This window comes from Vulpes vulpes, chromosome 3 (assembly GCF_048418805.1).
Source record: "Vulpes vulpes isolate BD-2025 chromosome 3, VulVul3, whole genome shotgun sequence".
Taxonomy (NCBI): Eukaryota; Metazoa; Chordata; class Mammalia; order Carnivora; family Canidae; genus Vulpes; species Vulpes vulpes.
In genome coordinates this window covers 49,361,473-49,386,354 of record NC_132782.1, presented here as the reverse complement: position 1 = coordinate 49,386,354, position 24,882 = coordinate 49,361,473, and the positions used below count along the sequence as shown (strand labels likewise).

General features: G+C 38.1%; 1 protein-coding gene across 1 annotated transcript in view; it reads right to left on the bottom strand.

Moving 5' to 3' along the window:
- Positions 1 to 24,882, bottom strand: part of ATP13A5 (ATPase 13A5) — a 104,361-nt gene that overhangs the window by 7,852 nt on the left and 71,627 nt on the right. The window contains exons 22-27 of the mRNA XM_026016473.2: positions 24,057 to 24,099; positions 21,605 to 21,714; positions 18,244 to 18,340; positions 15,970 to 16,042; positions 7,608 to 7,782; positions 4,698 to 4,900 (exon numbers count right to left, since the gene is read on the bottom strand). Of these exons, the coding sequence (XP_025872258.2) occupies positions 4,698 to 4,900; positions 7,608 to 7,782; positions 15,970 to 16,042; positions 18,244 to 18,340; positions 21,605 to 21,714; positions 24,057 to 24,099 (701 nt within the window). The remainder of the gene's footprint in view (positions 1 to 4,697; positions 4,901 to 7,607; positions 7,783 to 15,969; positions 16,043 to 18,243; positions 18,341 to 21,604; positions 21,715 to 24,056; positions 24,100 to 24,882) is intronic.

Sequence of the window (24,882 nt, the reverse complement as noted above, 5' to 3'; positions counted from 1 at the left end):
AGACTTGTCCATTATATTAAAATAAAATCTCTCGGTATTTTAATAGTAGGCCTAAGGACTTTTGAGAGTACATTATTTATTATATTGTTAGACTATTTGTTTATAAAACTTTTTTATTTAAAATTATCAGTCATATTTGACATAGGGCTTGAGTTCACCCACAAGCTCTGTCACTATGATGTAACTAATCCAATTCTCACTTACTTCAATTTATGTAAAAAGATTTTGTAGCTATTAATCAAATTAAAGTACTAGCCAGTGCAATATATCATATCCTCCTTATAAAATATATTCACAATTTTAAAACAGGAATTATCAGTAATTAACCTTAAAACAGAAAGTGAAATCTTGATTTGTTGTGACAAGAACCAAGGGCATTATCAAACGTTGAATCAAAACTTAGAAATATAAGAAATTCAAGAAGAAGTTTATAGGAAATATAAAATTAAAGGAATATCTTAGCACGCTCTCAAAATCTTTGACGAAACAGCTATCTATTAAAAGGGGTGGTGGTGAAAAAAGAATGTAAATAATTATTAAAGCAAATTTAATGTAGTAAATGTATCTTTCTAACTTAGTAAGGGGAGTGGGGCTTACTTTTCTAATATCTACAACTTACTTAGAAAATTAGAGATTACAGGTTATGCAATGAGATGGTATAACAGTAGTAAATTCTCCAAAGCAGAAATTTTATTGGCTAGATTCTCTGATCATGACAATAAACGTAGAAATTATTAACCAAATTTAAATGAAAATTCCCTTCCAACATACAAATTTAAAACAAAATTCTAAACATCTATTGGTCAAAAAGAAATCAAGTCCATTTTATTTATAAGCTATTGAGAAGAAGAGTAGTAGGAGAATGAAAACAAAATCCCTGCCCACTTGAAAATGAAAAATCACTATTCTGAAATTAGTGAGTCAAAGAAGAAATTCAGTCATAAGTAGAGACACACGAAAATGTAAAGAATATAAACCAAACTATAATTATTCATCTTGAATGCTTTTCCAATTTCACAAAATAAAAGAAAACACATACATTACAGAGTCAATTCAAACATTCCTTTTTTTTTCAGAGAAAGTAATAAGGGGGAAAGAATGGGAAAACCAAATATTAATAAGTTAGAAAATAGAGAATTATTAAATTTTTAAAGAAAGCCAGCAAAAATACATTTCTGCTAAGAATAAATAATACACAATGCATACAGGATGAGAAGATATTAAAAGAGTTATAGAGGGAATTAAAATTACAAGAAAATATCACACAAAATCTGATGCTAAGGCTCAATAATCTCAATGAAATAGAGCTATCTGTAAAAAAATTATTGCAAAAAGTTTAAAAAGAGGATATCTTAAATGAATCCTTAAAAAAAAATCTTTCAAAGGAAGGAATTAGAGACATGATTTTACTGAGTTCTTGCAAACTGTCAAGAATAGATTATTTCTATCTATAAAATATTTTTCCTGGGAAAGAAAAAGTCAAAGAATTTTCAAGTCTAATACTGAAACCTAACAAACACTATAAAAAAAATCAGACTAATCCAATATAAAATGTAGGTATTAAAAAACTATAAAACTCAATTTAGTAAAAGTATAATCCATCAGAAATAAGTAGGTTTTGCTCAAGAATATGAATAAAATGAAAAAAAGGCATACTCATCTCAGTAGATGAATAAAATACATCTCCCATTCCTGATTTAAAAACATACTCTTGGGATCCCTGGGTGGCGCAGCGGTTTGGCGCCTGCCTTTGGCCCAGGGCGTGATCCTGGAGACCCGGAATCGAATCCCACATCGGGCTCCCGGTGCATGGAGCCTGCTTCTCCCTCTGCCTGTGTCTCTGCCTCTTTCTCTCTCTCTCTGTATGACTACATAAATAAATAATAATAATAAAAAAAAAAATTTAAAAACATACTCTTGATTTCATGAAAATAAAGGGTATTTTCTTTACGTGATGTAAATCTACCTGGAACCAATATTCAAAATCATATTTATAGGTGAAAACTATTAGAAGTATTTTTGTTAAGGAGTAGAGTGTTTGCTACCATGGCTATTATTTAATATTATCTTAGAAATTCTGGACTGCATACTGTCAGAAAATATAAATAAGCAATTTAGTTATTGGAAAAGAAGAGGGAACATTATTACATGCAGATGATATTATCTTTCTAAAACACTCAAGAATCAAGGATGAATAGCAAAGTTCAGAAAGGGTTCTGGATAGAAAATAAAGGTAAACAACACTATAGCTTTTACTGGTATTAGTGATAAACAGTTAAAAAAATATAATGGGAAAAAAGTCACTCACAATATAAACAAAAGTATTTAAAAACATAAAATAAGTTTCTTAAATGTTTAGGATCTATAATGGAGAAAGTGACAAATATTTAATAAAAGATGTAAAAAAGAAAGCATGAACAAATGGAGAAGGATGACATGTCTTTAAATGTGAGGAGAACTAAATTGTATAAACGAATAATTTTTTCCCAAAGTATCAGAATTCAAAAAGGGATTAAAAAAAAAAAAAAAAGCCTTATAGGGATGCCTGGGTGGCTCAGTGGTTTAGCGCCTGCCTTTGACCCAAGGCGTGATCCTGGAGACCCAGGATCGAGTCCCACATCAGTCTCCTTGCATGGAGTCTGCTTCTCTCTCTGCCTGTGTCTCTGCCTCTCTCTCTCTCTGTATCTCTTATGAATAAATAAAGAAAATCTTAAAAAAAAAAAAAGCCTTACAATTTGTTCTAGAGTTTATCTGGAAGGATGAGCAAGCAACAGAAGTACATTTTTGAAAAGTGAAGACTAATGAAGATATACCAATCTTACTACTTATTAAAATGTATTCTAAAACTATAGCTAGGGCAGCCCCAGTGGCCCAGCGGTTTAGCGCCGCCTTCAGCCCAGAGCGTGATCCTGGAGACCCTGGATCGAGTCCCACGTGGGGCTCCCTGTCTGCTTCTCCCTCTACCTGTGTCTCTGCCTCTCACTCTCTCTGTGTCTGTCATGAATAAATAAACAAAATCTTAAAAAACATATATTATAAAAAAACTATAGCTAAATAAGTGAAACTATGATTTTTAAAATATAGTGCTATATCAAGAAGAGAATGGTATATTAATGAGACAGAAAAAATAGCATAGCAACTAATTAATTACATAAAAATTAATTTGTAAATATATAACACATATATTATGGGATGTCTGGGTGGTGCAGTTGGCGAAGCACCAACTCTTGGTTTCAGTTCAGGTCATGATCGCAGGGTCCTGGGCTCAAGCTCTGATATGGGCTCTGCACTCAGTAGGGAGTGTACTCGAAATTCTTTCACCCTCCCTCTCCCTCCCCCTTTTCTCTTCCTCCCCACCTCATGCTCTCCCTTTCTAAAATAAATAAATTAAAAAAGTATTTAGATATAATATGGAAACTCACATAATATACATTGTGTATATAATAAAGCCATAAATATACATGAATATGTAAGTATGTCAAAGGTGGCATTATATTCAGTTGAGAAATAAATGATCAAAAGAAATATTAAGTAATAAAATCTGCTGACAAAACTAGTGACTAGTTGGAAAAAGTACTTTGATCTCTACCTTATACTACATATCAATATTAACATTAGATTTAAAAAGCATTAAAAGAAATGTAAAAAGCTAGACAAAAATTAATCTACCTGATTACCTGGTTCTGTGAGAAAAAACTCTCTGTGCATAAAGGCAACGAGAAGAAAAATCACAAAGGAATAAGCAGCTCATATAAATAAATGAGAAAAAACTGTGCATTAAGGTAATGTGAGTAAAATCACAAAGGGATAAACAGCTCATACAAATAAATAAGAAATATAACAGCTTCTAGTTGAAAAAGAATGGATAAAAAATGTAAATAGGCAATTCAGAGAAGAAGAGAGATGGTTAATAATATGAGAATATGTTCATCCTCTTTGGTGATTAAAGAAATGCACAGAATGGTTAAAGTAACTTGCCCAATGCTGTAAAGCTATGAAGAGGTTGAGTATCTGAATTGATTAGAAAGTCTTTTACAAGGACACCTGGGTAGCTCAGTAAGTTAAGTGTCCGCCTTCGGCTCAGGTCGTGATCCCAGGGTCCTGGGATCAAGCCCTGCATGGGCTGCCTGCTTAGTGGGGAATCTGCTTTTCCTTCTCCTTCTCCCTTTGTCCCTCCCTCCCACTCCTGTTCTCTCATGTGCTCTCACACGCTCTCTCTCAAATACATTATTTTTTTTTAAAGCAGGTCTTTTACAAAGTACCTTGACATTTCTGTATGTGCTTAAAATCATTCTTGATGACTCACAATGGGACAGGACTCATGAGACCATTTAATAATGCATGCATATGTTTATCTGCCAATGAGGAGGTTTCTGCCCAGGCTTCTAACCCCTATGAAAATTGTCCTTCAATACTCAATGTTTTGTTTTTTTTTAAAATGAAACAGAATTATATTTTTAATTACAAGATAAAGTTGAGAAAATGGAGAAAGCTGAACAAAATAATGAAAAAGGTGGATAACTGGACAGAGAACTTAGAAGAATGAGATCAAGTCAAGACAGCATTATATAACCAATAAAAATTTCAGTACTCAATTTTGTTGAGTTCAGCCATCCTTTCACCACTGAGTTGTAACTCTGGGAGGGTGAGGAAATGGAAAAAAAATATGAAAAGAAAATTAAACTTTGTATACTCACAGTTTGTGTAGATGGGTTTTCGAAATGGCTTTCCCTTAGAGAAGATAAATGCCACCATGATGCAGTTAATGGTGGTGATGGGCCACAGTGTGGTACTCTCAAAACTTAAAATTGAACCAGGAATCAGAGTTGCATTTCCAGTCCCATTTCTCTCCAAACTCACATTTGTTGAGAAATTACTTTGGCTGTCCAGAAAGCATTTACTACAAAAGAATTACCAGCATTTATGGGATTTTTTTATTCTATTTTTATCCAGGTGGTGGTAAATAAATGTTTATCATTACCATGAGATCTCAGCTTTCAAATTGTTCCAGCCAGTAACTACCAAGACATATTTTGTTCACCTCTTACAATGAAATAAAATTTAAGACAAGTCAAAATTATTCTTTGTCTAGCATTCCATTTAGAACAAGTGACCTGTCTTGAAAGGGCTTGAATGATAATTTTCTATGGAGTTCCTTTCAATTCAGAATAAATGACCATGAGTGCCTGTGTATGCATGTGTGCGCACGCATCTGTGTGCATGGCAGGGTGTGTTGTGCACATGTGTGCCTGTGTGTGTTGTTTTCTCTTCTTTTTTAGATTTTATTTATTTATGAGAGACACAGAGATAGAGAGGCAGAGACATAGGCAGAGAGAGAAGTAGGCTCTATGCAGGGAGACTGATGTGGGACTCGATCCTGGGACTCCAGGATCACATCCTGGGCCAAAGGCAGACACTCAACCACTGAGCCACCCAGGCATCCCTGTTATTTTCTCTTCTGTGGACTAATGTAAGCCTACTAATTTAGGCCCTAACTTTGAATCTTGCTTCTGAGTGTCTATGGCTCTAGTTTGCTAATTAAGTCCCAACTTCTCAGGCAAGTTCAGAAGACCTTCATACTCTGGTCTCAATTTGCCATCCTGCCTTTATCTTTGGCCAATTCTCCTATGTTCCTTATACTCCAAACATATAGGAATATTTTCTGTTCCTCAAGTATCAGTTTGTACACATCAGGGGCCTTATTCTCTCTGCATCCCTTTATCTGAATGTCTTTGTCTTTAATTCACTGGCAAGCCTAACTACTGCCCTCCGTTCTCACTTCTAGTGCTGCATTTAGCTCATTGCTCTGCAATTATTCATTTGCATATTTCTATTTTCTGCTTCTGGGATGAGAGTTCCTTGAATATGAAATTTCTCTTTTGATTTTATTTTGTTATTATTTTACTCAAATTTACAAATCCTTAGCACCTAACACAGAAATGCCACAGAATATTTGCTCAGAAAAATATTTAAGAGATGGGTTTTCTCAGTCCAGATTGATCCATTTGCAATGTTTATTGTTTTTAAATAATCAAACTCACAAATTAGTTTCTATCAGCTTTCTTGTTCCGCTTGAAACTTTTTACCTTATAATTGGTTAGAGATGAAATTAGCTCCAAATAAATAGATGTAAATCTTATTATCCTGGATTTCCTAGGGTCCTGAAATGTGCTTTGCATATGGTAGATGTTCAGTTAATGTTTGCTGAATGCACTAATGAAACAAATAATCAGGATGCCTGAGTGGCTCAGTTGGTTAAGTACCTGCCTTCAGCTCAGGTCATGATCCCAGGGTCCTGAGATCAAGCCCGCATTGGGCTCCCTGCTCAGTGAGGAGTCTGTTTCTCCCTCTGCCCCCACACCCTCCACTCATGCTCTGCCTCTCACTCACTTTCTCTCAAATAAATAAATAAAATCTCTTTAAAAAAAAAAAAAGAAACAAATAATCAGTAGTCACAAAGTGTTTTTGTACAAAGGGGACAGACAGACAGAAGGCCTGAATTATAGAGTTTAATATGAAAGTGTACCCCATTATACTTACATCACAGATAAGAAAGTTAAGGTCTAGTAGGGCATAGCTATTAGTTAGTGAGAGAGGCAGGACTACCTATATCCATCACCCTTTGGGTTATACCAACTTGGCTCTTGGATTCAATCTGAATTTTATTTCTCTAAGTATATGTACTCCAATTAGGAGAAAAATCTGGTTTTGAGGCAAAAATGAATTCTACACTCCAAGTAATACTTGAATTGTTGAATTTAGGATCTAAATGATTATCTTAGACATCATTTGAAAGTTTTTAATCTTTCACTGATTCCTGGGATTCTGCTGCTTTTAGGATCACAGTGGAGTGTTGTACAAGCCTTCCTTCAAAAAAAGCAGATCCTTTCTGCCTTCCCTTTTGGAGGCCAGACAAGCTTTGTCAGAAAAAATAAAGTTTCAATATCTTTGGTATAGTTCACCTCATTTTACCCTTAATTTATCATTAAAGAAATTAAAACCCAGGGAGGTAAAGAGCCTTGCCCTGAGTCTAGTGTTCAATGCAATCAGAACAATGGTACCATCAACTAATATTTTAAACATTCAGTTTTAAAACTCAAACTAATTTAAGTAAATCTATTAAGTCAGGGGTCAGCTGACTACAGTTCACAGGCCAAATCCAACTCAATACTTCTTTTTGTAAACAAAATTTTATTGGAACACAGTCACACCTACCTTTTTTTGTATTGTCTATGGCTGCTTTTTAGTACAACAGTAGCATTGAATAACTGCAGCAGAGACTGTCAGGTCCACAGAGATCTCTACAAGTAATATTTGCTGACTTCTGGTCTATATGATCTCCAAATCACCAGGGAATGTCAACCAATGGTTGGATCTACATATCAACAACCAATGTGAAGATCTTTTCCCACCCACATGGCTCACTCCAGGACTCTACCCAATAACTGTGTTCTGTGTTCTACTCTGTCATTGGTATTTTGCAGTGTGGAGACACAACTTTTGTTAATTAAAAATTTGGTGTGTATTTGCAAACCAAATTGTACAATGGCATTGGGTACTCATTGTCTCACCTTCAGAAAGGAAAATTTAAAAAAACTGAACTTTACCTGTATCTGTAGACCTCACAATACCAGGGCTGCTGCTTCACATAGAGAAATGCACAGACTTGCACAATGCAGGTAAAACAAGTGTTCAAGAAGACTGAGAGCAGCAAAGGGGGAGAGAGGAGCTGTCCTGCAGGTCGGTAAGGAGCCAGCTTCGGGTAGGCATGAGTTGAACTCACTGAAAAACAAATGCATTTTCCACTATTGCAATTTCATTATTGACAATAAAAGATTGAGATGCATATTATTTTGAGATTGGCATTAGGGTTCAGATTCAGGAAACACAAATGAGGATTTACATCTAGGTAAGCACATTGCCTAGGTACATATCCAGTGCTACTGGACTTTACCTCTCCCATACTTTTGTTTCACCTTCAGAAATTAAAAGTAATAGGTTTAAAAATCTTGTAAATAATACATTTACCATATTATATGATGCAAATATTTTCTTTAAACAACCAGACTGACCAGGAATGCCATAGACAATAGAAAGGTGGCCTTCCACATGGAAAAGCAGTACTATGATCTCTCTCTCAGTGGTGGTGGGAAGGTGGAAAGTTAAGATGAGGAGAGTAAAAGGCATCAGCCTAGACTCATCTTCATACGCTGGGTATTTTTTAAAAGAAGCACTCACTTCATTATTCATTCAGCCAACGTTCTCTGAGTACTTCAGTGTACCAGGACAGATGCTAGAGGTATGTTCTGTTCTATCCTGGATAAGTGCATAAATGGAAAACTGCTAGAGCACGTTAGACCCGGTTAGGAAAAATAGCTCATAAGAAAATCTTGCTTCCAGATGAGAGTGTTAAAATGTATTATGGTTTTGATCTTAGGTTTTTTTTTTTTTAATTTAAAGGCTTGGCAATGGGCAGGTATTAAACAGAACAATTACAACAACAACAACAAAAAAGATGACTGCATTCTTCTTAGAAGCCATATATTCTAACAAGTTGATGAAAATGAAATGTACTTTACTGTTTAGGGCAGGGCAGGAAAGAAGCATGGAATGGTCAGGAATTAGATACAGTACATTCAGAGGTTAACATTATAGTCATGTTTCAGTTCTTGTCTTCATATCTGTTGCCTTTTTTCCCCTTTTTTATAGCTGATCACTGGTTTCTTTGATGTAAGGAAGAAAGTAGGGTACATATGCTTAGGCTTCTGTTCATGCATGTAGGGGCAAGACAGTAGGAGTAAGCATCCAGTTTGGGATGATAAACTTTAAAGTAGGTCTTCAGTTTGCTCAATGGGTTTTCAGGTAATCACATGAAATCTCTGGTACTTCATTTTCTCATCTATAAAGTATAAGTGTAGGAATGTCTCAAACAATGGTCTCCAAAATCTTCCAACTCATTTACTCTAAAGCTCCATAATTATCTGAGGTTTTATCTTTACTAATGTAATCAATGTTTCCCCAGGATGATGCTAGGCTACAGGTTGTTGGGGTATGCAGAGATGAGGAGGACACCCCATCTGCCCCAAAGAGCTTGAAGTCCAATGGGAAGCACAGATGGGTTGGGCAATAAAGAATTTGACTGATCTTTATTCCCAGTTCCTGGGATGTATCCTCTAAATTGTTGGGATTTCTTGAGTTTATAGGAGTGTCCTTTTATGCATGGTAGCCCTGATGGTTTATACAAACAAGAGGACAGATGATGGGCCCAAAGAAAGTTAGTGATAAAGCGATGACTCAATATGGAGCTGGCCATGCTGCAAAAAAGCTAGAGATTGGGATCAACTTCATGGCCAATGATTCAACAAATCATGTGTATGTAAGGAAACCTCAATAAAAACTCTAGACAAGATACCAAAGTTCAGGTAAACTTCCCTGTTTGGCAATACTCTGCATTGTGCCACACGTGGGTGTGCCAGGAGAATAAGGGAAACTGACTCCCCAGGAAGAGGACAATGAAAGTATTGGGATCTTCCCACCATGGGATCCTTCCACAAGACTTCACCCTGTGTGTCTTTCCCTTTGACTGGTTCTGATTTATATCCTTGTGCTACAATAAAACTATAATCGTTGATATGAATTACTAAAATTGAAGGGAGAATGAGAACCCCTAAATTAGCAGCCAGCTGGTCAGAAGTGCGAGTGGGATGCCCAAACTTATGGCTGAGGTCTGAAGAAAGGGCAGTCTTAAAGAGGCTGTGCCCTTAACTTGTGACGTTTGGCCTTGTTCTGGGTAGTTGGTCTGAGAAATCATTGCATGGCATGCAAGGAAGGGGCATACCATGTGGCCTGTTGTCAAGACAAACAGATTGTGCTTTGGGGGCACAGAAGGCAGAGGCTGCAGTACTTAGAGTTCTTTCCACTTTCCTATCTCAAGGAAGAAGATGGCTACAGAGAGCATGAAGATGCTGTGGGTGATGGAGGGAGGTATAATTGTATCTCTGTGCATTTGTATCTACCTCTCCTCTCTTTCTCAGGTGCTCACTGAGTTTCTGACTTTTCTTTTACCCAGAGACTGTATTAGATTGAATCATTGGCCTCATTGTGGTAGAGTGCACTTTACTACTCTTTAATTTTGGTTTCACTGTGAGATTTTCTCAGGCCAAAGAGATGGTAGCAGAAGTTTGAGGCCTGTTTCCATGGCCAGGCTCACTCTGTGATTGCAATGAGAGCATGCCCAAGTCTGTCATTCCAGCCTGGCTCCAGAATGAAAAATGTGGAGCAGACCTGAATAAAACCCATAGCTTGGACCAAGACCAACTGATCTACATCCTAAAGCTGATTAGATTCAGCTACCCAGATCAGCTGAGTGACAGTTTATCCACAGAGAAAGAGTGGGTATTATAAACCACAGAGTTTTGGGGAGAGGTTTGTTTTACAGTGTTATTGTGGCAACAGCTGACTGATGGAGAGTCCTTACATAATGAATATTTTAATTTTTTCCATATTAGAAATTCTGATGTTTTCTAATAAAGAATCTACATATCTGATTATAAAAAAATGGCCAGGATTTTAGGGCCCCTGACATGTTCCAGAGACAATGCTAAGTGTCTTATAAACATTATTTCTTTAAAAGGCAATGCAAGGGGCACCTGGATGGTTCAGTTGGTTAAGGATCTGACTTTTGATTTTGGCTCAGGTTGTGACCTCAGGCTCCCCGCTGGGCATGGAACCTGCTTGGGATTCTCTCCCCACTCCTACCTTACCATGCTCTCTCTGACCCTCTCACCCACTCATTTTCTCTCAAAATTAAAAAAAAAAAACCACCATTTTCTGAAAAAAGCAATGCAAAATAGATATTTCATCTCTATTTTATAGGTGAAGAAACAGGTTCAGAGAAGTAGGGTCCCTGTTTAAAGACCCACAGTTTAAAAAAAAAATAAATAAATAAATAAAAAATAAAAAAAAAAAAAAAAAAAAAAGACCCACAGTTTGTGAGCAACAGGGTGGTAATATATCTGTCTAATTATAAAGCCCCTCATTCTCTGCTCTACAGCACATTGAAGTGGTGTGGATTTTGTAAATTAAAAAGGATATGAGGAGCCTTAAAATTTGAGTATGTTATTTTCAGCAGCCAGAACTTCTCCGAATTGTCCAGGTTTCCTTAAAATGGTGATGGTATATGCTATCATATTGCATGTAGGGTAATGTAAGCTTGTGAAGTGTTATATTTCATTCAGAATTAATCATTCCCTCCTCTGAGTTTCTATAGACCATTACTCATTTTGCTGCTATGTAGTGAGGATGTCTTGCATCAAATCCAGTCATTTGCACATGCTCTCAGTAGACCATGAGCAACCTGAGGGAAGAAACCCTGTCTCATCACACTTTCTGTCCCTCACTGAACCTAGTACAGGGCCTGCTATGTAGGAATTCTTAGCAGTTGCAAATTTTTATTGTCAAAGTATACTTTTTAATTGTTCAGCATCATTTGGATATAATGTACATGTGCTTCTTCTAAATAGTTGGCTTACTTTATACTGAGGACATTTGAAATCATGTACATCAAATTTCCAGAGGCTCTTGAACTCACCTAACTACATGCAAACTGTTGAATGTGCCTCATGAGATTTTGAAGGTGAAAAGATCTATATCTTCCATGAGAGTCTCCAAAGGGACCAAGACCCAAAAAAGGTGGGGAGTCTTTGAAGCACTGATGAAATTTATGTAAGAGAGGCATTTATATAATGGATGGGTTTCCTCCTACAGTCTTCTTCTCTGGACACTGCCTCCTTCCATATGCTGAAGTAGTTGGCCTAAATAGAGCTAAATTACATGACCTCATCTTTATTTACAGAAATGACTAGCTTAGAAGTGGACATTTTACACAAGTTGGGTCAATGAATTTTCTCTCCAAAATATTTGCAAAGGAGACACTGAAAGGCTGAGCTAATTAGCTGTGCAAAGGCAAACAGAAAGGTTATGGATATTCAATAGTAGAGTCACCATTTAGGGTCATTTGCAAGGCAAATGAGTAGAAGTCACACAAAAACAGTAAGAATAGAAAGAAGAAGAAAGTGATAAGATGGTCTCTTGGAAAAAAAAAAGTGGCCTCTATTTTCTATTCTTTAGTGTTCTAGTCCTGTCCTCGCCCCTAGTGCTTCTGAGTTTCTATTCTTAGATTTTTTTTTTTTGAGAATTATATTCTTAAACATCCCCCTACTTCTATTTTCCTGATCTAATTTGAGTAGGTTGTGTTAAAAAGAGTAGAGATGCAGCTAGAGCAAATTCTTTTCAGAATGGCTTCTGTACTTCTTAGGGTCAAATTGTGCTTTGAGATGTACATTTTCTTATTGACTTCCCCGACTTCATTTTATTTTCCTCCTTGATTTCCCTTTAATATATTATATCTTGTTTTATTAGCTGCTTTTGTGTTGCCTCAAAATTTTATGGGAACAAGACAAGGTGTATACAGATAAGCAAGTATGTAAATAAATTAAATACATGATGGTGTTGTCTTTGTCCCATACTAATTCAGGCTTGAAGTCAAAAGCCCTAATCTGGGAACCTAGAAAGGCAGGTACCTTGGTGAGAGTGATTTGACACTGATGGTCCAATTGCCAATGACTACTAACATTCACAGATGAATGTCAACAGTTCTCAACCCGAAAGCCAAGCTCTGTGATCTGACCCAACTCACCTCTTCACATTTTATCTCCTGCTGTTCCCTTTCACATATGCTACACTGTGGTCAAATTGAAAAACTCATGCCCCAGCCTTCTCTTGCTCATGCTGCTTCATTCTATTTGAAGTGCCCTTCTTTTGGGAAAATAATTTTGAAATCTGTCCATCTTTTCTATTTTGATGCAAATGTTATTACTTCTTCCATGAAACCATCCTTAGTATTTATTTATTTCTTCCACTGCTATCTCTTCCCTAACCCCAGATTTTCAGAAATAATCTCTCCTTTCTCTGAACTCCCAAAGCACCTGTTGTTTTCTGGGACTCACTACTTTTGATGTGCATTTCCTTCATTCATGTATGTGAATCTCCCACTGAACTGTAAATTTCAGTGATCAGGCTTTTTATGCCCTGGGCACTGATGTGTCTAACATACAGTAGGAGATGAACACATCTAAGAGGATGTTAAATGGGGCTTTTCCTTTGTCTGGGACTTTCCTTGCTGGGCCTCATATTTGAAGACCATGAATGGTAAATGGCAACTGAATGGAAAGAGAGATGACTGCCATATCTCCATTGACCCATTCAGAGGGATCCATACTGGTCTTTCACCTGTAAACATGCCTCTAACTCCAAGCAATTGTCTATGTGAGGAATACATAAAACCATAGAAATCATTAAAAGATTCCTTAAAGGGAGTTTGTTGAGTAGCAAGAACTGTGTTTTTTTTTTTTTTTTTCCAGCATCACTCAAACCCAATGAAGGAGGACAAACTAGCCACTCCAGGAGAGACCAGAAGAATTTTGGTGGGTGGAGATTGGCTTGCTCATTCCAGTTGCAATATCAGAGGGAAGAGACAGGGGACAGCAGTGAGAGCAGGCTATATCCACTATCAGGTAGATCAAGTAGAAACTATGGAAATTAGGCTGGAGTTGTCTTGGAAGGAATCTGTTCAGTGGAGCAATCAGTTGGGGCTAGATCAGTAGAGAAAAGCTTCATAGTGTATATCATGGGAAGGCAGTTGCTGAGAGGAATTCTGAAGAATCAGAGGGAGAGAGCACTACCCACGTCAAGGAGTAGCCTAGTCCAGAGCAATTCACAGGAATCTCTGAAGAGCCTAAGAACCATCAGTGAGTCCCATGTCAATTCGAATCAATGATATTGCTTTTGCAATGTTGGATATTTTTAAGCAATTTGTATAATTTACTTCTGAACACACATTTTAGATGCCTGCCATATTAAAGGGCAGTTGACAGGATAGAACTACAATACGCCCATATAAGTAAAAAGGCCTTTGTTCTTACTGCTCCCAGATTTCCTGAAGCAAAAGTGGTGAGTGGGCAACACAAGGAAGTAGGGACCATGGCCTTCTCTCCCACTGTTTGCTCAAAGGTCAGGCTTGATCTAGAGGAAGAAGTCTGAACTGGATGAAAACATGAAATGTTAGTTTATAATACCTAGGTTTTTAATGCCTAAAGATGAAATCATTTTAGTACCTGATACTGACCAGGAAATGGTCTGCCTGTGGGATGACTGAGCTTTCAGTGATAGAAAAACAATAAGGTTTGAAAGCAGAGGATAAAAAAACAAACACTGGGGTACTTGGGTGGCTCAGTCAGTTAAGTGTCCAACTCTTGATTTCAGCTCAGGGTCATGAGTTCCATCCAGCCTGACATCCGGCTCCACACTCAGCTCAGAGTCTGCTTGAGATTCTCTCTCTCCTTCTCCCTTTTTTGCCCCTCCCTCCCTCTTTGCCTCCTTTGTCTCTCTCTCAAATAAATAAATAAAATCTTTTTAAAAAATCTAACCAAACACTACTACCCATGTTTTTGGATTTCTACTCAGCCTACTTGTGTGCAGTCTTATTCTGTTCAAGGGTTCATTGAGTTAGCCAGTCATTTCAAAAGAAGGGAAAGAATAGGTGCAAGGTGATATCATCCATCTTATGATGAGTGCTTACAATGTGTGATGCACTGCTGTACATGTCACATGTATTGTTTTATCTCATCCTCACAACCCTATGAGGACATTTCATACCAGGAAATTATTTCATAAATAGTTTGTAAAAGCTTTCAGAGATAAGGAATGGTAGAGAATGGCCATGCCTGCACTTTCATGCCACTGCCTGATAGTTTAGCTCCTGGAGCTTCCTGGTGTTTTTTTTCTCTTTTTAAGCATCATTGATGGGCAGCTCGGGTGGCTCAGCAGTTTAGTGCTACCTTCAGCCCAGGGCCTGATCCTGGAGACCCAGGATCGAGTCCCATATCAGGCTTCCTGCATGGAGCCTGCTTCCCCCTCTGCCTGTGTCTCTGCCTCTCTCTCTGTCTCTCATGAATACATAAATAAAAGCTTTAAAAAAAAAAGCATCATTGACCATGTTCACAAGTAAATCATACAAATTGCTTAAAAATATCCAGTACTGCAAAGGCAATATCATTGATTCAAAATGTTTCTGTCATCTGACTATTAAGAATGTACAGAAAAATGTGTTAATGGACTACAAATATATATTTCAGCCTGAAGAATGAAAATTGTTGTTACTTACATCTCTGATGCTGGTAACTCCTGTCATGGGGTTGATAAAATAAATGACTTCAATATCAGTTTCATGTTTTAAGATGTTACATGAAATTCTCAAGGTTATTAATATCCTGCATTACCTGATGTTTTATGTGTTTTCATAACACTTCTATTGTTGAACAAGGAAAAGAGATGACTATGTTATTCTTTTTCTTTGCCCTCTGTTGAGGCAGTCACCTTTCTCACTTATTAAGAGTTAGTATAAAGCCCCAAGTTCTTTGATAGAAAATTCTTTATCAGTGTCATCTCAAAGGAAGGAAATGAGCAATAGCTACTGTGAGCCATACCTTGCTTTTGAGAGAATTCCTAGAATTAAATGCTAGCATTTGTTCTCACATGTCAAAGGCCTAGCAAAAATCTGGTTTCATGTCAATGCGAAGTATAGCTGAATAATGGAAAGTAACCTTTGAGTTTTAAAGATTTCCATTTCTAGATTTCTTGCACATTTTTCTATGTGCAAGACAGACACCTATGAAGAACTCAGAATACATTGACCATTTTATGAGGCTAAGATCTATCTGCTTTCAGGACATTTTAGTGCCAAATCTAAGGACTTCAAGCCTCAACTTGCTCCAAACACCTCTTTCAAAAAACTCACAGGTAATGTGGTTTTAGTAATAAAGGTGCACCTTTTCAGAAGCTTTGATTTGTGTGAGCATTTCTAGAATGCCATGGATAAACACAAATAATTCTGTTTACTAAAACACTTACTTGTTAAACAGACCATCAAGGTAATGGCTACATCTTGCATAAGATACTGGTAATTCCCAAAGAGCTGTAGTTGCTGAAAAGGAAATACAAGTAACTATAAGGGGGTGCATGGTTGCTCAGTTGGTTGAGTGTTCAACTCTTGGTTTCGGCTCGGGTCATGATCTCAGGGTCCTGGGACTGAGCCCCGCCTTGCAGTCCATGCTCAGCACAGAGTCTGCTTGAGATTCTCTCTCTCTCCCCCTCTCCATGCTCTCTTTCTTTCTCTCTCTTGAAATAAATAAATAAATCTTGAAAAAAAAAGTAAATACAAGTGTTGCATCTGCCATTGTTATCATTGCCAAAACTCCTTCTGAAAGTAATCAGAAAGCAACAGTTATTTTCTTTCCTCTTTAAAAAGGAAATAATTTACCTGTGATCTTTAGCATCTCATTGGAGAGAACAAAACCAGATCATGATTTTCCCAGTGTTTAACTTAATTCCATATTAGCAACAAGAGTTAGTCAGTTGGGCCACAGTAATCTGGCAGCTGGAGTCTCAGCCTGGACAGTTGAATTCTCCACATAAGATACCCATGGGTAACACCAAGTTTAAAATTTTGAAATCCAAGCCTCAAATCATTCAACAGGTATTTCTTTCCATCCTTAACCATAGATTGAGAACACAATTTTGTTTTCTTGGGGTCCGTTCATTTTCACAAACTGAACACCTCTACCCCAAGTAAGCCAATTTCAGACTTCAGTCTGGTATGCTTGACTTTATAAGGTTTGTGTAGACACAGAGCTTGTTTGAAGTTCATGTTTATGGAGTCATATGTAAAAGTCAACTTGTTATCTCCAGGAACTTGCTTTGCAATCCCTGTTGCAGCCAACTCTGTTTCTCTGCTTCATAGCTGTTGACTAAGCACTAAATTATGACCTGGTCTGAACCATTTGAGACATTTATGTAAATGAGAAATATTTCTGGATTTTGAGTGTGGACCCAAGGCCCTGAAGTTTCTGATCAAAGGTCTGTGGGGGACACTCTTATTCAGGTCTAGACCATCAGAATGGATGGCTTCAGAGTGTCCTATCTCTGTGTAGACACAACTCTATTCATGAAGACTTTGGACCTGTGAAGTCTTTCACATTTTTCAGAAGACAAAATTGTTCCTCATCCTCCATAAATGGTTCCCCAAGGTTCTCATCCTCCAATTTTCTGTCTTCTTTACATTTTTTTTCCTCATATCCTTTCTTTCTTCTCTCAGAACGGTATAGTTATACATACACAGATGAGATGGAACAGGGATAAATTTTCAAAGGCAGCCTTAGTTTTTGTTCTAGAAACAGCTTTCCTAGAACAATAGAGAACTTTGGAAATCCACCATCCTGACCTCCCAGAGGCACATAAAGACTTAGCCAAGGATGAGATCTAATGCGTTCTGAGTTATAGAAGCAGAACTTGAATCTAGGTTTCCCAATTCTCAACCCAGTTCCTGTTTCTATCCACCTGGTTGCTCCTTAGCCCTCCATGTGTGATTCTTGCATGCAATTGCCTATCAGATGCTAGAGTCCTGTGGTCCTTTCTTTAATCTCTCAAATGTCTTAGAAAAGCAGTATAATATTTGCCTCCCTGAAGTGTTACCTGAGCCTGTTAGATCCTTTCACTTTTGAGCAAGTTATGACTGAAATAATGAAGATTACTTTCAACTTATACATATTTCTTCCATATAGCTAATTGGTTTTTAAATGATTATTTTTATCATTTAATTTCAGAAGTCCGTTTAAAAAATTTTTAAATGAAAATCCTTTACTAATGACATGTCTAAGTCTGTAAGTTCTGGGCAGGTTCAGCAGTAAAGTTCTAATATGGGAGCTTTTCTAGTTTTTGAGTCCTTCAAGGTCAAATTCAAATACTTCTTTTTCTTTTTTATCTCTTCTTAGTCTTTTGTCAAAAATATTCCATAGTTGGAGACTGATGCATTTCCTGCTCACTTATATTTAGGCTGTTCTGAAGCTCTTTTCATACTCCAAGTAAAGAAATAGATGCTTGAAGAGGTCAAGTGTCTCAGGTTATCTAGAAAAAAAACAACACTCCTAGAAAACTGATCCCTAGCTCCTTATTTCTAGCTCCATGTGTCATGTGCATTTATGCCAAGTTCCCAAGTTTGCAGACATCTAATTCGAGAAATGTCATTTATTTATAAAACATTAAATCCTGTGTAGGAACCACACCCCAAAGAATAAACCAAGGATGTAAATGCAATTAAAACTGGGAATAAATTATTTAGGTTCATACCCAATAGAGCAGTGATGTACCAATAAACTGGATTAAGCCGTACATGGTCAAGTATTTAAATACCCCAAAGGATGAAACCAGAGCAGCTCGGCCTTCTCTGTTTGAGAAAAAATAAAAATAACTGGTTATGCATGATATACATCTCCCAGTCTCTTTTATATTTCAAACAGAGTTCAAGTTTAATAGCTTGTTGATATACATTCACTTAATCAATGATTCATCCTCTCAATTATTTATTGAAGTGCTCATTTGCTCATTCATCCTCTGCTTCAATCATGACCTCACTCACTGAGTCATACACACAAATTTATTTAGAGCTGATGAGGTACCAGTATTCTGCTTAGAGTCATGGAGGATATAAATGAATTAGGCACAGTCTTTATTTTCAGTGAATTAAAAAGATTAACACAGATATTATAAACATAACACATCATGATAAGGTGCAAAATGTCAAGCATTGACTCGATTGTGACTCGTCTCATCCTAACAACACTTGCTTCTGCGAACAGAACTGTGTATGTTTGGAGTCCCACAGGAACTTCAAACTAAAGGGCAGGCATTTGTGCACAGTGTGGATGTGACTCCAACATATGAGATGAATGAGGATTTGTTGGTTCCAATACTCCAGGAAGAACCTATGGTAATAATCTGAACTGGTGTGGAGTTCAAAAAACATAAAGACAACAGGAAAAACTACAGGTTAAAAAGTAAGTATTTTCTCCTCTTTGAAAAAAAATTCTGTTTGAGCTGTTTGTTATTCCCTTAACTGAGGTTTGGTTCTCTGGTGGGTGATGACTGATAAAGAAGATGGTGTGGGGAAGGAGCTTGCGATGGAGGAGTGGGAAATGTGACAAACAACCCCTTCTGTAGACTGCTCTTGTCAAAGCAGAAGCAAATTCACTTGGGGGGCAGCCCACGTCCTCCCTGGTGGCATGGACATCTGTGCTGCTCAAAGACTTTGTCAACGGAAGGGGTACCCGAGAAGGAAACTCTTAAAGCCAAACTAGTAACCACTTTGCCTCAGGCCTGATGAGAAGATTTGGGAGAGACAGGCCAGGATGTGCAGGCCAGATGTTTTCTACAAGGCTGTGAGACACAGCCATTTGTTTTCCACACAGAGAGGGGAGGAGCAGACAAGCTGAGGAACGGCAACCATGTGAAGTCTGGACCATTTCCTCACACAAACTTTGTGGTTTCATCCTCTTTATCCTTTTTTGTGTTCCTTTCCAGAAAAATGAAAACACCCAGATTCAAGGGAAAGTGCAAAAAACTATTCTGAGGAAGACATAAAGGAGGTTTGTGTTGGCCTCCAAAATTACCACTATTCTTAATGATTCTGAATTTTAAGAAGCTAACTCATTTATTGATGCATTCCACAAACATTCATCAAATGCTCTGATGTATCCAGCTTAGTACTGGATAAGTACTAAGTACTTAGTCAGTACTAAGGTGCAGTCCTTGTCCTAAAGGGCTTCAACTAGAGCAACAAGTCAACCATGTTTCAAAGGATACACATGAAAACCTGTAAGCCTCTGCATCTAAAACTGTACCTCATTGCCCCTCTGGAGGATGTTTTCTCAGGAATAAGCATGCATCAAGGATGGCAAGGGTAAAATGAGCCTAACAGTACTGAACCATATCTAATTTTTATGAATCTATGAAGTATAAAAGCAAAGAGCTTCTACCCTGAAGTCTTACCAAACCATCTGCCACTGGAGAAATTTTACATCATGACTTGGATCTTAAAACACTGCATCGCACTCACAAGTGCATTAGGCCACATGTGTGAGACAGAGCATCTGAAATTCAAATGCCACTGCCTTTTGGATGGGTCAAATAGGCACTTTGTGCAACTGTCCAAGAGTTTAAACTCCCTTCACACCTGCCAATCCCGCTTACCTTCCATAACTTCCACCCGAGAAGCCTCCTAGCCCAACTGGGCTCTTGGGCTCTTGTTAACTCTCCAGTTTAAACCCCATTTCTAAACATGGCTCTCCACTTCCTCCACCTGGAGTATCCTCCCATCTCCTTCCTGTTTACACACGTACCATCCATCCTTCAAGTTCCAGCTCCCCTGCTGAAACCTTCCTTCCTGGCTTGAGCTATATCTGTACCTTTATGGAACCAGGCAAAGATTTGTTTCGACCTTCCTCCACCGCACACATTTCCAAGCACAATATTTTAAAAAGCTCCATGAGTTGTGCTGATGATGGAAAGCGTGACCTAGGGAGAGGGTCCTGGGCACTCTCATTTTGTGGTTGTCATGCTGTGAACCGGAGTTAAAGCAGTAGAGAGAGTAAGGAGAGGGCTTGGAGGGAGTCTTGAAAGACAAAACCAGTAAAACACAATGCCCGCTAGGCTACAGGTTAAGAAGGGAAAGAGTTCAAAGCACTTTGAGCTTCTCAGGGCTTTAAGGACAAGAGAACACAGGAATAGGAGGAGGAGCTTCTCTGGAGGTGCTGATGTTTCGGGGTGCAGAAGAATACAGGTACACGCCCCCCGAGATCAGGGGGATGCGTCAAGGTGTCCCTGCTCCACAACCAGACACAGGCGTGGAATTTCAAGAGTGGCACTGTTGGGTGAGTGATTCCCACTAGTAGTTGCCCATTCAGCTACACAGACGCACCAAGGGGCATGCTGGAGAACTTCACTGTCATCCTTTTTAAATAAATTTCAAGTTTTTGTGATCTCTTTCAGACTGGTCATGAAGATAGATGGAAGATTCCCCATGGTATTTTAGGAAGCTACAGGGGAATAAGGTTTGTGAAAAAGAAGATGAAACCTAACATTTTATTCTTAACTACATTTCAAATATGAGTAGAGACAAAATCAGCAATGAGAATAGAGTGGAAGTGAGGGAGCTATACTGAGAAAATAATCAAGTTTTTAATTCCTTCCCCTTCCCTCTATCGTAGTCTTTCATGGGATCATTTTGGATATTTGCTGATTTGTATCTTGGAAATGTAACAGTATTTGGGGAAGCTATCTGATGCAACATTCCCTTCATGCTTCCTCACCCACCCCAATCCCAGGGAGGAAGTTTCCAGTATGTACCTGACATATAAAATAAGGGAGAGGAGAAGTAAGAAATGGCAACTGTTTTTTTTTAATATCAACCCTACCTTTCAACTATCCCCATGACATAGGCTTTTACCCTGTAAGCCTCAGCAAAAGTCACTTTTTTGGTGGCTTTTACCAGCATTTCCAACCAGTACTAATGGTTCTTTGATTAGTGCTCTGATAGCACTTTACCCCATACCTCTGTTGTCACATTTATCACTTTAAATTATGGTTGAATTCTGTCCCGAGTCAGACAATGAGCCTCTTGGTCATGGGGGTGGAAGGGGAAGTAGTGGCTTACCTGATGAGCTGAGGCACACACTCAATGTTTGCCATTTTCGACGTGAAATGGGAAGCCACCGATGCCTCCTGCTCTGACAGTGAAATGCCTGCATGAGCCATTTTCAAAGCCTAGAATGATAGATCCACATCATACTCAGGACTCCTTGGGTCAGGCTGTAACTCTTCAAACACCATGAAGCAATTCTTCACATTGTTGAGTTTATAACACTGTAACCTTCCAGCCCGAAGACTGTGTTTATGCTGTCCCTTCACTTGGAGTACCCTCCCTCTCCTGATCCAGAAAGTCATCAATAAAGAGGCACCAGCTAAATAATGACCCTGAGGTAGAAGAGTGGTGGGTGTGTTCACATCCATGTGTGTGTGTATTGGTTGTGGGATGTAGATGTGATAAGAAAATGGAAGCATTTATTCAAGAAGTCCACTAGAAAGATAACAGCATTTGAGTAGACATTTGTGAGGGCCTTCCCCATCGGTTCTTATCACTCAGCAGGCCATCTTCATGAACAAAAGGAGAAGATATCTAACCCTCACCTTTTCCTGGGTGGCTTGATCTAGACAACGGGCTAACTGCTTGGATGAAGTACAGCATCTTCACTGCAGACAGGGACCAGATCATATGAGTCACAGATCATTCTAGGACATGTGTTGCCTCACTAAATAAAGGTGAATTCATTGTCACCAAGACTAGAAGCAGCCAAGAGAGTCACAGAGCTGACAGTGGCTAATAAGCAGGTCAGCAAGTTCTTGATCCTACAAGAATTGGATGACCATAAAATGGGATTTCATATTTCTATAGTTCTGCAGCACCGCAAAGAATCTGTTACCATGGCTGGTACATACTAAATTTCTGTTCAGTAAATATTAGAATATTTCCTTCTTCCTCTTTTCTCTCTTAGTATTTTGTTTCTCTATTACATATTTTAGGGCCATCTACTTTATGTTTGGGTTAATATGATGTGTGATTCTTTCCCTAACCAGATAATGAATTTTAGGGAGGCAGAGACTATGTCCTTTTTAACATATTTATTTCCTTTGTTATAAATTCTACATAACTATGGGAATGGGTGCTCATTTTAGGTTTTGAAGAGCAGATTAACAACTGGCTTCTCATGAAGTGTAAGTTAGGAAAATTTATAATAGATATTTAAATGTGAGCACAGTTTTTCACAATACTTTGAAGAAAACATGTAAAAAAGAAAGTAAAACAGCTACCTAGATCTTAAGTATCTAACAGCCTTTGGAAATACAAAGCAATCCTCTTCAGTTTTATTTTATTTATTTTATTTATTTTTTTTAATTTATTTTTATTTATTTATGATAGTCACAGAGACAGAGAGAGAGAGGCAGAGACACAGGCGGAGGGAGAAGCAAGCTCCATGCACCGGGAGCCTGATGTGGGATTTGATCCCGGGTCTCCAGGATCGCGCCCTGGGCCAAAGGCAGGCGCCAAACCGCTGCGCCACCCAGGGATCCCTTCTCTTCAGTTTTATACTAAAACTTTTGTACTGAAAATATTTGTAAATAAAATTTTACAAAAATCTTCAAGGTAGTCTACTGCTTCAACATATCTTCAAAACTCAGAATCTAGGCATGTCTGTGTGGCTCAGATGCCTTTGGCTCAGGTCATGATCTCAGGGTCCTGGGATCAAGCCCCAAGTCAGGATCCCTGGTCAGTGGGGAGTCTGCTTCTCCCTCTCCCTCTGCCTCTTCCCGCTGCTCTCTCTCTCTCTCTCTCTCTCTCTCTCTCTCTGTGTGTCTCAAATGAATAAATAAAGTCTCAAAAAAAAAAAAAAACAGAATCTAAAACATGTGCTGCCTTCTATTGTAAATGGGAAGTCATCTTCTGAGAATCATTAATGTAGGCTTGCTATAGTTTGTAATGGCCAAGTAGTTTGGTCTATGAGTTCACTGATGGTAAGGATTTGTGTTTAAAGCCAACTTTTAGAAACTAACCCTAGAGAAGTTTGGCAGGGAAAAAATGTAGTTTATATATAATTAAAACTTTAAATCATCCATTTCAAATGTTTTCTTCACTAAGCCTTCACCAGTTGTGTGACTTCAGACAAAATAAAAAAGTAAAAATAAATAAATAAAAATAAAATAAAATGGAAGAAAAGGAAAAAAAAAAAAAAGAATTCACATCCCTGAGATTCACTCTTGTATCAATAACATGAGAGATTTAAACCAGCTCATCTTGTAAAGTCCCTTCTGGGTCTGAACTTTCCTTGTCTTTTTTATTCTGAGAGTTGTCAGAAAACAGCAGAAGTGGCTCATCTGACTTTGTTCTTCTTGGCATCCAGCCCACACTCAGGTGTATGTGGGCATATAAACAGCCAACTGATGAAGTGATTCCTGGCACAGGGGTGAGGAGACAGACCCTGGGGAACCGTGGGGCCCTCAAGAGGGACAGTAGGGAACTGCCTGCATTGGTTGAAGTAATTTCTACTTACCCCACAGTCATTAGCCCCATCTCCACACATGGCCACATAGTAACTGCAGGAAAAAGCATGAAAGAAGTTAATGCCTTAATGCCTCACTTGTATAATTTCCATCATAACCAACTCACATGTGATGTGTGTGTGTGTATGTGTGTGTGTCTTGTGTCTTGAACACACATGCAATGAGGCTGATGGAAAATAACTTGGAGAGAAATATTCGCGGAAGAATAAGGCCATTGTGTTATTTAAATTGTTTCAATCACACAGAAGTGATAGTGATTCTGCCAAAGACATCCACCAAGATGATCACACATTTCAAAAGAAGTCCTGGGTGACTGTATCGACTAGGACTAAGCTGAAGAACGTGCAGCCATAATCACAGCACTTCCCACACCTAACACACAGATATAACCTAATCCATCTGTGTTTTGGTGGCTGACGTCATTGAGAGTTTAGAGTTTAGTATACACTAGGAGGAGAAACACTTGGGAAATGGTTGAACAGATAGAACCAGAGACAGAGACATATAATCTTGATGCATCCTGGAGTAATAGGAGATAATATGCCCCCATCGATACTGGTTTGATGTGCAAAGACAACAACATAAACAGAAGAGCGAATATAAAGCTATTGACAAAGAAAAGGAATTTCCGATGCAGGACACACTCTGTCTTCTCTTATAGGTAAATAATACACCATAGGTATTGATTAATGGCAAATACTATTAAAGGCTCAAGGACAATTTGCCAAAAACACACAAAATAACAAAATCAATACAGGGGAAAAACGAAGTTCTCAGACAATTTCCTTATTACCAGTTGGCATATAAGAAATGGTC